General features: G+C 32.9%; 2 protein-coding genes across 2 annotated transcripts in view; both read right to left on the reverse strand.

Annotated features, from left to right (window-relative positions):
- Positions 1-479, reverse strand: part of LOC106458334 (28S ribosomal protein S29, mitochondrial-like) — a 41986-nt gene extending 41507 nt beyond the window's left edge. Inside the window, exon 1 of the mRNA XM_013917843.2 lies at positions 413-479. Within this exon, the coding sequence (XP_013773297.1) occupies positions 413-443 (31 nt within the window). The 5' untranslated portion in view covers positions 444-479. The remainder of the gene's footprint in view (positions 1-412) is intronic.
- Positions 480-9566: 9087 nt separating this feature from the next.
- The window catches only part of LOC111085529, a 23144-nt gene continuing 14121 nt past the window's right edge, over positions 9567-18589 (reverse strand). Inside the window, exons 2-3 of the mRNA XM_022384526.1 lie at positions 14221-14306; positions 9567-9808 (exon numbers count right to left, since the gene is read on the reverse strand). Coding sequence (XP_022240234.1) covers positions 9567-9808; positions 14221-14306 — 328 coding nt within the window. The remainder of the gene's footprint in view (positions 9809-14220; positions 14307-18589) is intronic.

Consider the following 18589-nt stretch of genomic DNA (forward strand, 5'->3'; position numbering starts at 1 on the left):
ACTACTAATACTAGTAGTACCACTATTAATATTATACTACTATGTTTGTTTCAATAAAAGTTACATTTTCACTATAAAGAGGACAAAATGTATTGTTATTCATCCAAAAATAATGCATTTGGACTTTTTTCTGATAAATGAGAACAATTGTTCAAATAAACGCAGATCCAGACTAGCGCTAGACTTCCGCATTTCCAGATAGCCAACATTCTCAAGCCTTGAGAAGTTCAGTGAAGAAAGGTTTCTGACTGAATAAAGCCCGGTCTCTATACACAATATTACAAAAAAATATACATATATTATACTAGTAGTATATGTAGCTATTGATATTAAAGAGTTTTCTATAGTTTGTCTTTAAGCAACTTAAAAAGGGGAAAAGAAGGAATAATAGCAAAACTAAATATTTTCATACAGTTCATGCTCCACTTCACGGATGAAGCCATTTCTAGAGATTAGTGCCACCTACTGTCCATTTATCGAATAAGTTATAAAATATCTAGAATTTAAAAAAACAATAGCAATAAAAACAGAAATAGAAATTAGCAGAAAAAGAAAGAAAGAAAATTGTCATCTTGGAATTTGCGAAACGTTGACATATTTGATGTAAATATATACATGTCTTTTATTTTTTTCACTCTAAAGTGGATATGAGAATTATAATTAATTTTAGAGTATTTCATAAAATAAAACAAGTAATCAAGAAATGGTCGCTTCACATATTAAATCAAAACAGGAACACTTGGGTTCCCTCTTATTTATAGTTAGTTTCAGACCTAGTCGTAAAGAAAGCAATGCTTTGGCAGCGTATGAAACCAACTTATCAATAGAATTTAAATAGTAAATTATCAATATGAAAGGTAACAAAATATATCATTATTTTTGTTGATAACCTTGGTAAAAATCTGAATATCATAATTTCAAAATTTACTATTAACAAATTTTTAGTTCCACTATTTAGTATTAAAAAAACAAATTATTAGTGAAAGTAAAAACCTAAGATTTGTAATCACAGCTCTTACTTACTAAAATACATTCTGATCCTTATATTATATTGTGTGTGTGTGTGTGTGTGTGTAGTTACAAGAGCCTATCCAGGATTTTCAGTTTGAGATGGATCGATTTTGAAATAAACTGCTTAGCCTAGAAACACCCTTACCTCGAACATTTTACGTACAAAAACATTAATTTACAAACTTTTCTGACATGTTTAGTGTTTGAATCCCGCGATCTATAGAAGTGGTTTTCTGACTGTATTTACGTAAATATGTTATACCATGTTTGCTGCTCAGAGTAAAATCTGCCTGTGCCAAGGTAAAAATTGGTTTGGATATACTAGTCCTGTGCTCGAAATTAGAAAGGGGTGTGTTAGCTATTATTAATTATTTCGCCAACTGTGTTGAAGCTTACCTAGTTCACGCATTGACGAGAACTTTCACGGATGTGTTGGCAGAACAATGGATACCTTACTTTGGTATACTTGGAGAAGTACAACTGACCAAGAAGCTAACTTCAATAGCCAGTCCTTTGCGGAGTTGTGACGATTATTAGATGTGGTAAAAATGTACACTTCACCCTCAGTTTGATGGTTTGGGTAAATTGGCAGTACAATATATCAACTGTATGCTTGCTAATGTGTTAACCCTGACCAAGCTGATTAGGGTGAGCACCTATTATATATCAAGATAATGTGCCACACAACTGAACAACAGCTGACAAGTCGTTCTCTGAACCTACTGATGCATGGATGTGAAATGCAGTTCCTCGTATGATGTATGGCTCTCAATCTAATGCCAAAATTCCACTAAGTCCACGGGAATGCATTGCATAAGTGCATTTTACGTTATTCGCATGTACTTGTGTCTTAGTAAATGGGTAGAATGAATGTGCATTAAAAGAGCTTTTATGACTAAACATCGATAAGATAAAAGTTTGGACCTGGTGACTGCATATGGTTGTGGTGTCGCATGGATTCTGTTGATAAGCCCTCAATAAAATGTTCTATAAACACCTGTATGATATTCAAGAAACCAAATAATAAATTTATTTCCATGTAATTTCTTTAAGAATCAAATTATTTTCCACATAAGTGCCCAAGTATTCTTGTGGCCCTCACCTTCAAGTTTTGAACTCAAGTACATAGATATCTCGGATCTACATAGAATTAAATTCATGCTACAACTCATTGACAACTTGTCTCAGTTATTTAGTTGTACCTTGGGCATCGAATGCTGGACTGTGTAAACTCATCATCAAGCATAGCACCACCTATTCCGATGTCTATGTATTTTAATTAACATTTTTTTGCTGTTCCTTTAAACATTGTCGTTTATTTGTTTCATGTCGTCCATTACGCTGTAATGGTGTCAACAGGCTCCAACTACTAGCTTTTCTACTGAATTTTGGTCTAGAAGATTTAGGGAGTTCTTGATTTTTTCCTAGAAGCCTCGAGATGTGTGAATCCTTATTAATGTAATGTACTTGGGCTAAATCTACTATACACTGCTCATGTGAGAAAACATGTCATCGTTGCTCTCGTAATGACATAACATATTATACAACACTTCATCATTACATCCCACGTTGTCTCCGGCTGCTGGACGCGGTTTAGGAAAATTTTCAGTACACATTGCCAGCTAAAAAAGCTTTTGACTTCCTCCTAGTCTCGTGGAATTGTTGCGAGATTCCATCTTCTCCACCTAACAGCATTGCAATCAAAAGCATTGTACTACACCCAACAAGCATCTCATCAATATCCTTGATTAGTGATGGCTCTTTCCTGCACTTTGCAACGTCTAGTCTCATTATGGAATCTTACAGAAACCTACCCAGTAAGCTCGGAACATCTCTGTGTCTCAAAGAATGCTCTTCCTAGACTTTACCACATTTTCAGATTGATTCATCACTATCACCTTAGCTTCCTTGTCTTGGTTGTAAGTCTTACATTGTTTCAGAAAGTTTCCTTCTATGATGATATGATTTACAGATATTACTGTGTCAGAGAGTCAACAGAAAAAGAAAAACATTAAAAATAAACTTTACAATAACAAATATTTTGGTCAAGACAACGAAATGTTAATTTTAAATAGTTTCTGGTATTCATATCCACTGATATATACCAGACAACCAAATGTATTCTCGAAACAAATGTTCAAAAAATGTTATACAGTGAATGCGCTGAACACAAACAGCAAAATAAAATAAATAACACTGTTGATAAGATATTTTTATTGGTGGTTAGTTTTCAATTTAATAATGTGGGGAAGCTTTTGTTTTCTATGTCATTGGAACTGACTGCTGGAGTTTGGACAAAATCAAAAGAAACACAATGAGGGCCAAATCAAGAGAGATAATTATATGGATATCTCACTTTTACTGTTAGACTGACGTACTTAGGTTACATACTTCATCTACCACTCTACATATCTAATCCTAACCATCCAAAGTCAATTTGTACATATATCTGTTTAATCTATATGAATAGGCCAAATTCATATAAGTCCAAAAAGAGATCTATGCATGTTAGTCTTACACTTAAAAACAAAAGTTGCAGCATGTAACCTTTACTTAGGTAAAAGGATTAGGGCATGTTTACGACCTCAGAAGTGGTCAACTATATGACGAAACTGAATGGAAATTTAAAAGAAATCAGAAGAATATATCCATTTAGTGATATACACTTTCAATACTTGTTATGAAAAGATAAAATATCATGATAGTAAATCACTACATATTCACTAAGCCAGGATTTTTTGTGGAATCCTTGAATATTGTTCAGCTAATCGAGAACGTTATAGAAAATGTATCAATTAAGAATGGATCTGACATGGTCTTGTGGCTGTTATGCTCAGACAATGAATCTGAAGGCCATTATTTGTGTTCTAATGTAACAAAAACGGGTTCTGCACAATGGAACCACCATGAGTGCGCTGTAAGAGTGATGTTTTCCACTACTTTAATTAATTATTACGATAAAAGAATAAAAAATTCAACATTATATTGTTTTTCATAGTTCCTCTTCCAGACGCAATGAGGTGCTTAAGTGAGTTACAAACTTTAAGTTTCTCTTTGTAGCTGAGCTCTTCTTGTAGGCAACACCCATTGGCTAGCTGAACTAACAAGAACTAATCTTTTTTTTTTTTCATAGGAATCTGAGAGTTTATTGGTATACTTAAGACACTATGTTTGGAATTGAGAGAGCAGATTATGTGTGCCCCTGGAAATAATGTTGCAATAGAAATTGTGTAGTTTCCTTTAGTTTGATTGCTTCCATACGTATTTAGCAAACACCCGTGGCTTCTGCCTTCTTTTCATTACTTTTATCTTTATTTAGAGCGAGATTCTGTGCGACTCATAAGTGCATCTCGTTTATGTTTAGCGTCCTTTTACGTTAAACATGAATTACCTTTCATGTAATGTTTGCTCCACGCATAAAGTTTAAGCGTTTGGAATCTTGTCTCGAAATTCGAGCTGGTATATTAGATTTCACTAAGGATATATAAAACCTAATTTAGCAGTAATATTTAATGCAAGTTGGTGTACTTTACATTTATTATTTTCTTTCCTTTTTTGCAAGAGAAAAGTACACGAACTGACAGAAGCTCATTATTGATTAAAGTCTTCACTAGCTCTTCTACTGGATCAGTGAATACATCTGCAGCGTTTTATTTCTCTCAGGATAGATCACTCTGGAACTACTAACGTTGAAAACTAAGTACATCTGACTAAAGAATAAGGGCTCTGATCGTGCAAGATACATTATTCCTTTTGTCTTCAGATGATGTTACCACATGACTGGTCATTCTCTCACAACATTTATCAGCTGTAATTACACACATCATACACTTTGACAGCAAGGAACGTTGCAGCCATTGACCTTTTTTAAACAATTATGTATATACTAAGATATCTCCTCGGGCAGAACATATAATATCTGTGATAGACAACCAAAGACACAAAGGTAACTAGAATAAAGCAATTTCAATAGTTTTCTGGATCATAAGACTTTTTGTTTGTTTTGCCAAAAGTGGATAGAAACAAATTAAATGAAATATTGAAACAAATTCTATGTTAACAAAAGCACGTAGAAAACATATGATACATATTCATATCACACATTTATGGGATAAACTTTTAGTTCATAATTTATCGATTATTTTAACCTAATATAAATTAATAATTTCTTGTTTGTTATGAACCACAAAGCTGCACAATGGATTCTCTGTATCTTCAAGTATCAAAACTCGATTTTTAACGTTATATGCTGTTATGTTAAACTTATATTAAATTTTTTCTTCATTACCCATTCAAGCCTCTCCAAGCATTATTAGTCTTAAGGTGGGTTCCTCGTCATCGAAAGATGTAACTAATTTTTTATTAGTATTATTTTTATAAACTTCTAATTCTATACAATTAACTGTTCATTATGTAAGGGTACCCGTTGAAAAAATTTGTGGCGACATATGATTCGTGACTATGGTAAGAAGAACCACAAACATTTTACTTCAAAGTTCTATGCTAGCAGTTCGAAACGTCGTCCAGTAACTTTCTAGACACTATACTCTTCCCTATTTAAACCTTCTCTCAAGCAAGAACCACGAAGACGTAACATGGTCTTGAGGTATGTCTCTTTGTATTCTTTCTTCGAATTTCCGGTAAAAAGATCACCGAGTTTTTTATTAGTTTAGCATTGCCAACATAATTTTCTTAAAACTGGCATATGCAGAAGAGTAACAACTCATGGTTGATTATATTGGTGTCTTTTTTATTGTTATATAGCTGTTCAGTAAATTATATCAAAACTTTTTGGGGACCTCACTGCGGTCGTTACAGTAAATGTCGCCACACCCTGCCATGCATCTTGCCAATAGTCCTGCAGTTTCGTTTCCATTGCAAGAGGCTTGGTTGTAAGGCTACTGTGCAAAAGTACACTACTACTCCTGCATGCTTTCCATAAACCATCTAGTGTACGAGGACGACGACTTGACGAGGCATTTCAACAGTCCTATCGTACAGAAATCCAGAAGTTTGCTTCATTTTCCAGCTGCTTCAGGTATGCGTCGGCGGTAGAATGGATATGTTCCGGAAATAACTTGTGTACACGTAACTCGTACCGCTTTTTCAGACGGAGATCTTTCTTGATTGTGTTGCGTACTATTGCCTGGAGTACGTAGACAGGTTTCTTTCCACTGACGTTTGTGTCCGTTGGTTCTCATCTGTTACAAAAGCCGCACTTTGGTTAACTTGGCCAGAGCAAGACTTGATAAAAGTTCTTTTTGGATGGTCCTGGTGTTCCAAGTTGATCCATATTCCTTTTTTTTCCTAATTTCATTGAGTACAAAGACTATTTCTGTTTTGGAAATACAAAATTCCTTTTGGACAAATCTTTATGATTTGAGTGTACGTATGACTATTTTACAGTCGGAAAGGGCTGTTACACGCCCTTTCCAAAAGCGATCAATTCTTGGTAGCATTACACTAACTCCAAATACTAAACAGTGTCAAAATGTATTCCGTTCCACCGCGGCTGTGGTTATCACGTTATTTGCAGCTTTGAAAATTCAAAATTATTTTGATGTAACGTACTCAAACTTGCACCGAACTATTAGAATCTACTTCAACCCTTAAATTATTGATTTGTTTTGATAACGTTCACTATCGGTAGGTCCATATATTAAATCGTATTGAATATTTTTTATATTACTTGCTTGTTACAACACTCTGGTTAGGAAAATCACTCTCTTTCTGTGTAAAACAATAAAATACATAGGGAATCCCACCAGTAATTAGTGAAGTTCATTGTAATACTGATGGTATTTTTTTTCACTTTTTTTTGCGAGACTGATATGTTATTAGGGACCTTCTAATCAACAAATTCATGGACTCACGAGCACTTCGGTACATAAAAATTTTCATAAATGTGTTTTTAAAGTCGTTAGGGTTATATAGAAATCACAGTAATTTTAGGGTTAAGGGTTCTCAATAGCAGTCTGTGTATATTTAGAAGTTTAACTATGAACAAATGAAATAATAGGATCCATACCTCAAACGTAAAAAAACACATTTATTATTAAACATTGTGTTACATTTACATGTAAAACTCTGTCTTACAAACGTTTTCAACATTTGGTGGAATATTCTATATTATACACAAGACGCTTGAAACAATAACTGACTACTATTTACAAACCTACCACTCTATAGCTATCCACATACAATTTATTAGGTATTTCCTTGAATATTAAAACTTAATCACAAGTGAAGCTTGTGAGTCTCACATAAGTTACGTTAGCTCCACTCTCTCGTTGGTTTACTCATTTCTAGAATATGCACAACAAACGTGAATAATCTGCCGTTGTGTAAAGCTTTTAAAAACGAGTTCATAATTTCACTCAAATAAGCATTTCCTTAATAAGCAGGTGAAAACGTAAAGTTTAAATCATATTTTTTAATTTTTCTTTTGGTTAACTCAAAAATAGCTACTTTCCTTTTCGGAAAAACTCCTAAAACTTAAAAGGTTCATGTTGTAACCATTGTATTTCAAAAACATTAAAACGCAATAAGGGCTTATTTTGTAATATTATATTAATTACGGGATATAACCATTTATAATGGCATCACGCAGTCTTGTTTCATTTGTGAATTTTAAGTAGATTACATAGATTAAACTACTCTAAATTATTCATGAACCAGGACTAGACCTAAAGGAAAATTGTATGTTTTATTCATAACTAAAGGACACATGAAAGCTAGTAATTCACAGCAAAATGTTTCAAATTGGCAACAATCGTTTTAAAGAAGCTTTAGCAGAATATAGAACTGTTTCCAAACGAATATAACAATTGTTCCGAGAAGGCAAGGCCATCACTACACATAACGTTATCTACCGTCTCTGGCTAGCCACAACCTCAGAGCACCTCCTCCAAGATAATTTTCGCAGCCACAAATGAACATCATGTCAGAATACACTAATATCAGAAACAGACTTCACACGATAGATCTGTGAGCCAAGCGCCCAGTTAGATGCATTTCATATTCAAAGCAAGACATAATTCAGCTCGCTTACAATAGTGTTAAGAACCCATTCAGTGGACCAACAATATTCGGCACAATATCCATTTTACAGATGAGTCGCACTTCACTCTGTATCCAGGTGACAGTTGTATGCTTACTTAGAAAGAATATGGAATCAGATCCAAATGTGTATGATATATATCTATGGGACACTCTTGGAACACATATTACATTCCGTCAATTAACTCCAATCACTAAATATACCACTGAAACAACTCTTTTAGAGGAGTGGTGAAAGATATTATAGGACCTTAACACTCCTATTTTAAGCATAGCGACAGGCTGCCATAGCTGTTCGTAGTAATCATTCTCCATATTTTAGTGAAATCTCGTGAGCTGTAAAAATATAAAGTTATCTCTATTAAATGTTAATTTACATACCACAAAAATAGCCTTAATATATATTTTTAAATCATAAAAAAATAGCTAAAAGTATGAAATCTATCAGTTTGTTAAGCTGTCTAAGCCATAAGTATTTTCTAAAGCATAGTGGCACAGCTAAGCCAGCCCAAAGTATCATTGTTAAAACACATAGACTCAACCAACACATGCCATAACAGAGGAACAATAACCCAAATTAACAAGTTGAATAAATTTCAGTAATACTAAGCCTTGGGTTGCCATATTACTATCAAGTTAAATTATAATATACTAATATATTTATATAGTTTCAATGGGTCGGAAATAAATATTTCGGCTCACCCTGTACACTATAAATGTTTGAAATAAATTTTGAACTTAAATTAACCAATAGGTACGATGTTTTTATTTATTTATTTTACTGAAAGCAATAACAACTTTTAAGAGTTGCTGATTATGTGTTTATAGGTTTATTAAATTTATACTTAACCGTGTCAATTGTAACTTGAATATGTTGTTTTTCCAAGGAGCTAACTTACACCTGCGAAGAAAAAGTGACAGATTTAAAATGAAAGTTCTTTATAAACTTCACATCTGTTTCTTGTTCAGAATAATTAACACAGGTCTATGTAGTACGTTTGACAATCCATCTTCAATAACAAACCCAATATGTGCTTTGCTGCCGGAATCTTTCCAAGACTGGTTGACAGGAGATACATTAAACTTTCTGATGAAGAATAACACTCTCAAGAGTAAAGTTGGCAGTGATATCATGTCGGTATAATAAGAAGCTGACGTCAGCTAAGAGTCATATTACGAACGCATCATGAATTGTGACATCATCTCTATGTCTTGCTGGTAGCAAATAGTTAAATCTGTTTGAGGAGAGCTCACTTACAAAGGTATTGTGGGCGACAAAATTATCTTTATGCTTCAGTGAAACTTCTTATCTAGTCTGTTAAATACTGCAACAAAAACAACAACAGACTCGTAGCAGGAATTTAGGTTTGATATCTTTCAGGCCTCAGAGAACTTAAGGGGCCTGGAAGGCAACCCGGGATGCTCAGAATCTTTTGTTCCTCTTCATCCCGTTAAATAATGCAAATTGTTTGTCACGTTTTAAACTAATTCCACCTTCAGACGAGAGTCGATAGTTCCGTACTATGGGCCGTGACGTCAGGGGCTACTCGTCCTGAATGCCGAAGTTGACTTAACCTACTTTCCACTCTCTCTCTGCTTGCCTGAGTCTTTTCCCATTGCCACACGTAAACATTCTGTACAGAAACTACTCCGCAGAATACGATTCCTAGTCCTACTGCTAGACTGGTTATTATTGCTGGAACCTCGTGAAAATGAATGAACGTAAACAATATTACACCTGCAGAGAAATGAGGAAAATAAATACATTATATACATATACTATGTTAATGCACTTAAAACGAAATTATGAACTGTACGAGGAGATAGTTAAATGAAGTAATCAAACCAATTTTCATAGAAAAAAGTAAAAATTCGAGTGGAGCGTGAACATTACTGGCAAATGATTTTGAAAAATTATATTTATAGGCATATTGTAGAATAATTGTAAAATTTGAGCTTATGCATTTACTGTAAACAAAAGTACACAAAATAACTATTTCGAAACCAAACATTTAGATCTAAATACTGAACAGAAAGAAGAAGAAAAAAAAAACATGTTGTTGATATTGTTATTGTTTAAAACTACCCTTTGCTGCCGAAATCATTCCAACACTGGTTAACAGGAAATAAACTTTCTGGTGACGAATAACACTTTTAAAAGTAAAGTTGGCAGTGCTATCATGTCAGTATGATAAAAAACTGACGTCAGGTAAGGGTCATGTTACTAAAAATAACCAGTGAATAGAAATACGGTGACACACAAAAATAGGTAGATTAAATACGTGCGTGCGTTTGGGAAAGAAGTTACATGAAACATGAGACATTGACAGTGAGCTGCCACAATGCTAAAATACAATCCAATATGTATGAAATCGTTTAAAAGAAAGAAGGTTTGATTACTTGTTATTAAATACGATCTACTCAATGGGTTACTTGATATTTGAGCGTTATAAGCTTTCAGGTTTATTGTTAAATCACTGGGGGCAACATATAGGGAAATTACTAGAATAACATTAAAAAAAAGTGTATTGTTGGAGTGTGACGAACCTTTGAAGTTTAAGACTGTAAAAAGTGTCAAATCAAACACCATCTTCTTAAAAAGTTTACACTGCACTTACTGCATCCAGTAACACCAGTATGAGGCCTGTGTATTGCACTTAATGTCTATGGATTAACATTAGGTACTTTGGAAAGGCCTTAATATACAAACTTTATACCTTCTTCAAGAGTACCTGTTCTGTTTCAAGTAAAGACTGTTGCACTATAAACTTGACAAATGGTCATGTATTTTGTGAAGATATAACAGTTGTTTTACCTATTTTTTAAAGATTGACCAAATATGGGTTTGGAAGCAAACAGTTGATCAGTTTCCACTGACCCGATGTGACATTACTTGTGATATGAATAATTGCTACAGTTCTCACAATATTTTAGCATCTTCCATTGTCACTTTTATAAAAAAAAAAGGTTGACTTCATCCTCCTGTTGTTATACTACTTGTGATATGACAGTTTGTCAAAGTTCACAGAATATGTGTAGCATTACCAATGTCACTTTGTTGGCAAGAGTGACTTCATCTTACTAGAGAATGAACCGTTGTGACATTGCTTGTGATACAAAAGGTTGTATTAAGCCGAATTTACAGGATTGTAATGTAATGGTGGGGACGGAAACTTCACATTAGGTGTAAGAGCTAGTTAGTTTCAAAGTGTCTGTATATTAAAATGCTAATGAACATTAATCTCAGCCATTATTTGAAAAAGTCTGTATATGTGTACGCTGGGTCGATTGCCACCACATTTGTTTTTTTTCTTTGTTTGTACTTAACTCCAAAGTTCACAATGTGTTGTGCCCACTACGCATATCGAAACCCTGTTTTTAGCGTTATAAGCCTTCAGACTTACAGCTATGCCACTGGGGGGGTGGGGGCACCACATTTTAAGAGGATAATACTTTAGTCCCTAGAAGTGATCTGAGCCATAATTGGTCTCGATGGATGCATGCTTCAATTTGACCTCCTATGTCACTCCCGGAGACTTCTGTTTCTACCCCGTGCTTTGAACGTGTATGTCAGCTAGTACATCTTAAAGTAACAGTTTTAGGCCAGCATTTTAACGGGATAATTATTCAATTCCTAGTTTCAAAGTGAAATACAGACATCCTTAACCACAGTTCATAACTTATGAGTCTTCCGAAGAGGTTGATTAAAAAGTTAGGCCAGAAACTTCCACTCATCATTTCCTAATCGAGCTTTAATATCACTTTAATAAGTTCAGAAATTGGTTTGGTTTTGGTTTTTAATTTCGTACAAAGCAACAATAGGGCTATCTGCGCTAGCCGTCCCTAATTTAGCAGTGAAAGACTACAGGAAACGCAGCTAGTCATCACCACCCACCGCCAATTCTTGGGCTACACTTTTACCAACGAATAATGAGATTGACTGTCACATTATAACGCTCTAACGGCTGAAAGGGCGAGCATGTTTGGTGGGACGGGGATTCGAACTCATGACCCTCAAATTGCAAGTCGAATGCCCTAACCACCTGGCCATACCGGGCCAGTTCAGAACTTAGAACAGAGTATTTCTCGAAAAACTGCACCAGTTAAACAGGAAAAGGACGGTACTAAGCTGTATTTATTACAATGATAAATAAGACCCCTCCCTTCTATAACTTACTAAACTGTATTTATGACAATGATAAATAAGATCCCTCCCTTCTATAACTTACTAAACTGTATTTATGACAATGATAAATAAGATCCCATCCCTTCTATAACTTACTAAACTGTATTTATGACAATGATGAATAAGATCCCTCCCTTCTATAACTTACTAAACTGTATTTATGACAATGATAAATAAGATCCCTCCCTTCCATAACTTACTAAACTGTATTTATGACAATGATAAATAAGACCTCTCCCTTCTATAACTTACTAAACTGTATATATGACAATGATAAATAAGACCCCCCTTGTATAACTTACTAAACTGTATTTATGACAATGATAAATAAGATCCCTCCCTTCTATAACTTACTAAACTGTATTTATAACAATGATAAATAAGATTTCTCCCTTCTACAACTTACTAAACTGTATTTATAACAATGATAAATAAGACCCCCTCCCTTCTATAATTTCATGGCTGAATACTTTTAGCAGTGTCATAAAAACATTTACCAAATTAGAAGCATAATTAGAACCAGCGAACATAAAGTCATGCTATCAGTAGAGATGTGTTGTCAAAAACCCATAATAGTTTGTACATAACATAAACGATAATTACAATGGCAGTTTTAACAAGAATAATATTTTCATTATAAAATTTTATAAGTACATTTGTATATGAATAAAAGGAATCAAGATTATTGAGACAAATTAATATTCAGGATTTATATTCATAAAGCAGAATAGGCCTCAAATGTTCACCCATCAATTCTTTCATATAACACACTTAATAATTAAAGAAAATGAACAAAAGTTCATTGTCATTGCAGACATTGTTCATTGTCTTGTCGCTAAAGTCACTTAAATGCTGGTGGTTCGTTGGAATCTAGCAGCGTAATTAAAAAAAAAAGGCAGTTGGTTTGCGATTTCTCTCAAACTAGTCAGATTGTAGTTGTTTATTCATTTTTGTAAAGCTTCTTAATGAAATTTGATAGGCGAAATTACGCAATTTATTTAGCATTTTTATAGAATAAGAAATAATACTCTGTTTCTATTCTGCAATTTTTTATAACTTAAAAGTGGCTTTCTGGAGTAATTTGTTTCCTGCTCATTTCTCGTATCAATTTTGTGTTTGTATTATTTAATTATTTGCTTTTTTTGACAAGCTCTTCCCACAGTTTATAATTTTGTTTCATAGTATAATTAACTACTTATTAACTGTACCTAGTCTGGATCATTCCATTAAATTATTATTTTTCAACTTAACCTTTTAACTTTTTTTAATCAGCTGGTTACTATTTGGCTACATAATTTTATCCCTGTTCTTTGCCTTGTAATTCTTTAATGTATGTAAATAAATGTATTTCTATCAAGAATATCTCAATAATTACAAATAACTGTATCTAGAAAGAACATACATCACTAAAAAATCAGAAGAGAAGTATCTTATATTTTTAAACAACGATATATCGCATTATATTTAGGGAAATAATTAAAAGAGCAGAACAAGTAATTCAATGGTATTACGTACATTAATCATTTCATGCCATGTATATATTTAAGTTAATTGTTGATAAATATGATTCTTGAAATTGATAACACCTTAAACATTGTCTAAGAATATGAATAACTATAATATAATTACTCCCAAGGGTTTATTGTTGACAGAAATAAAAGTTTAACAAGTTGTATAGTCTCAAGACACTTTTCAATGACATCCAAAACATCATCTGATTCAACTATAAGAAAGAATAAGGTGGAAAAAGTGCACAAACGATTTCGTAGAGTTGTGATAACTGTTTGTACGACTTTTTTAAAGATAAACATCTTCTATTTTCGTTACAAATTACAGCAGTATATACAGAATTAGTCAATGAAATAGGGAGTAAAAGAAAGTAAACAAATTACCTAAATTTAGGTAGGATATGATGAATTTGAAATATTTTTAGTAACAATGTTAATTTTGGTGGATAAACCTACCAGTGAAAAATATTGGGATAGACAAGAAAAAACCTCCGATCGCGATGATCCTCGTGCAAGAACTTCTCTTCAAAAACTTGTTAGGTCTGCAAGAATTTTATCACAGGTTAATATTTGCATATGCATATATAGATAAATATATCTAGTTTAGTTATTACACAATTACCGTAAAGAAAAAGACATAGCATGAATGGCATTTTTTTCTCATAAACATACTTTTTAAGGAATCACTTTATCAAGCATTTATCTGAAAAACACCATCATACAGAGAAATTATCTAAAGCTTGAAGAACTAGGAGTGAAAGATATCTAGAAACTAGAATAGAACATCATATGAAGCATGTATTAAGTGGCGTGATGTACTTCATATCATTTCATGATTTCTTCCACATCATACTAACTTTAAATTTTCATCAGTTATTTTGAAACTTTTTGTTATTCTTCATACAAAGGTTTGTGTTGATTTATTTCTTGTCACAACTCATGTAACATACAGAACTTTGTATTTACAATCTTTCTTTTTCTATACATTAATATGAATTGAAAAGCTTGATAGAATAAGTTGCTGACAGGCACATTTAAATCAATACTTTAGGTAAATATAATTATTTTAGGTTATTTATGTCAATCTGTACTAACCCCATTTGAAAAATAAGTACACATAGATTATAATAGAAATAACCCTTAAATTTCGATGAAATGATACAGCATTCAAAGACATAATCTTTATGCCTATGCAAATATTTTTTTAAAGTTTCAGTTATTTTAGGTTAGGGATGTATGTATGTTAATTCAAAACTTCACAGAACCTAACGCTAAAATTGCACGGAATATTTTTTTATTATCTGACATGGAATAAATAAGACTAATCCTAGCCCTAGTTAAGCTCAATATAGGGAGGATATATATATATATACTAGCTATCAAATGATGCATTTAGTTTTGATAAAACTATATTTTCTTCTCCTTTACATATTCTTTCCTGGACATCAGTAGTATAAGGTTAAAAATATTTGAAATTAACCATTTAAAAACCCCAATGCACAAAAACAACATTTTTGAGAGCGAATATTTTAACTTCTTACACAGGTATTATGTTTCAAGATCAAAAACAAAATTAATTGGCTTTTCTAAACTTCTTCAACATAATTAGTTTTGTTTTGTCGTTTATGAAAATGTATCAGTGAACAACAATTTAAAACAATTTTTTTTTCAATAATAGCCCCTATTGGTAAAACAATTTCTCATAAATAGTTTTGAAAGACTATAAAATGTTGATGAGTCATCCCTTATGTTTCCTAACGCCAAAATTAGTTGTATGTGTGTAAATATAGCATGGTCAAAGGGAGAAGTAAGTAGCTACTAACACACTGCCAAGTTCAGTAATGTCATCATATTTTTGTTGTTAGAATCATTCGAGATACAAGTATAACAAAATTATCAGAAGTAGGTTATGAAATTTAGTGGTAACGGTAGACTACAAAGCCACCGTTCTAAATATTCAAAAATTAATATAATAATACGTGCAGCGATTTAGACGCAATCCTTTCGTAAAGCTTACCTTCGCATTTGATATTGGTAGTTAAACTTGATGAAGAGTGTCCACCTGGAACATTGTAATTAAAAACAAGGGGTAGGTTTTGAGACACTTGTTTACTAATCTTTATTTTTAGTAAATCTTATGTGAGTTTTTACATGTAAGGTTTGGGTATTAGCTGTAATGCCCTACATCGTATTGTATTTCAGCTAAGACTCGATACTTATTTCTAAAAAGTCTAGCTTTTAAACATGTCTTTGAGAAAAATAATAACCATTTATGTGCAAGAGAATGGAAAAGCTTATGAACACAGCGCCAAAATTGGACGGGAAAGCAGATATTATGTATTTCTTGGCGCGTTAAACACGTTATAAAAACTACAGCTGAGATTAACGTTCAACAGACCTTAACCAGTTATGCTTCTTGTGCGTTTATATGTAAATCATGTAGTATATTGGAATGATGATTTCTATCAGGAATGTAAAATATTCCAAATTAATTTATAGAACCCTCACGGCTGTCACAGACTAACTTGTTTCTGTCATCAGACTATGTCCGTTAAATTTTCGGATTATTTATTTCGTTGCATATATTTATAAGTATGTATTAAAGCTAAGTTAAAAAGTATAATAATTCTAAGTATGCGCATTGAATAAGTCAAGGAATGAGAGGAGGACTTGAATTTTCTAGGACTAAGCGTATATGAATTATTTACTAAAATATTTTGAAGATCGTAGTTAAAGTAAAAATCGTGTTTATTTTATTCTCTATGTTTGGTTTTAGCTGTTTTTACTTTCTGAGTTTTAGCCGTCTTTTTATAACACTATTTAATGTCTTAATAAGTAGCTTTTGAAGCAAGAAACTCTTTACAGTCAAGTTAAAGCGAACCATCGGATGACCTAGAACGTTAACCGTGGAATCATGCATGGAATTAGGAACCAGAGGCAAGGATTAGTCCTGTGGTTTTCTGGATTTCGGAGTTGGCAAACAGGTTCGAATCTGTGCGATACACAAAATATTCCACACACTTAAGTTACTTATACGTTATAAGAGCAACAGTCAATCCCTTAGTATGGATGTTTGGAGTTAGGGCGTTGCTGACTGGCTGTCTTTTGTCTGGTCACTAGTTTTAAATCAGGGACGTCAAGAAATAGCCTTAGTAGCTTTGCCATAAATACAAAATACAATTACTAAGAACCGGTTATGAAAGTGTAGTGGTCAAAGGTGAAATATCTAAAGTTAAGCATTATTCACTTGCCTGTACCAAAATCAAATTAAATTTTCATCATGAAATACGAAAGGAAATATATGTTCTTGTGCTTAAAGCCTGATAGCGTATACAACTTAACTTACTTTTTATTAGTTACGCAGAACAAGTTAGGTTATCTAACTCCACTGAATGAGCATGCATGATCGATTTACTTACATGTGACATGTGCCCTTATGAGTTCCACTTCACTTTATCACTAATCACCAATGATATTCTGTCATAAAGAGTCTTATGTGTGAACTCTAGCTTTCATCTCTAACTTATTGTAGTACATTTCCTGGTTTTATTAAGCATCGTTAACAATTAAAAATGTTTAGAAAAATTCTATACTTCCCGTGAGATTAAGTTTTCTTAAGCCAGTACACATAAGTCTGTTAAACAATTACGTCATTCAAAACGTCATCTTTGTTACCACAGCTGACAAATGTGTGTGTGTGACATGATTAATCTCATTGAATTTGGCTAACAGGTCATGGTTAGCAATTCTCTTCAAGCAACATTAGGCTTGTGTTAAAAACAATCTTATTTGTTATTAGAGGTAGAGTTAACCTTACAACTATGTTTCCGTTCTACTAAGTGGTTAAGGTAGCCCTCGGTAGTGAAGTCTAACTTTCTTTCAGATAAATTATTATCAATGTATATTTTGAATATAAAGTTTACTTAAGACTTATAAATATATGTCGGTTTTTTTAAAGTTTTCTACATTTTATTACATTTTGCAAACCATAATTTAACTAGTGCACTGAAAGCATCTTTAGAGCATTGTCGTAGACTCTTGTCTCAGTCTTTATCGTTGACTTAACTAGCCGAATATGTTGTAATATAAAAAAAGAGAGTCAGTAAATAGTGTTTCTATTATTTATAAATTATTTTTCTTATCAAAATAATTATCAATATTGAAGTGCCTTACAAGTGTAACACAAAATTATTTATATATGCACTGTTATTATCTGTGTGGCTCACGGTGTATTTGTCTCTCATTGCGTGTTAACAAAAATGCATGGTTTTAACCATGGTCCATCAAAAGGGTGTGAAAACATAAAACCGAACTAGTTCAAAGAACCACGATAATTATTGACGAAAAAAATAGTTCCTCCGGCATTTCCGGCCATTAATACTTGGAAATGTATGTTTTGAAATAAAATTATGTATCGATTAAATTGCACGAGAAATAGCATGACTAATCAAGTAAAAAACATTAAGAAAATACAAATTATTCGCCTGTCTGCTTCAGAAAATTAGTTTTCTTTGATATCGCCGTTCATCGTTCCAATTGTACGCATGAGTAACAATGATTCCAGGATTATTTCTATGCACGACTAAGACATGTTACTATATAATGATATTCCTATTATGGTGGAAAAATTAAAGAAATTCTCTAGATTTTAAAACTGTCTATGAGTTATCACAGAGCAGCCGCGTAACTACAAGACTGAAGGAAACACAATAATACTTGACAGCGTAAAGTAGTATGCAACTCAAAATTACGTACACGCTCTTCTGAAGTCATGTAAAACATTTTCTTTTTTTTTTGTCGATGTATTTGCTACAGCTCATGGTAT

Source organism: Limulus polyphemus, unplaced genomic scaffold, assembly GCF_000517525.1.
Source record: "Limulus polyphemus unplaced genomic scaffold, Limulus_polyphemus-2.1.2 Scaffold447, whole genome shotgun sequence".
Taxonomy (NCBI): Eukaryota; Metazoa; Arthropoda; class Merostomata; order Xiphosura; family Limulidae; genus Limulus; species Limulus polyphemus.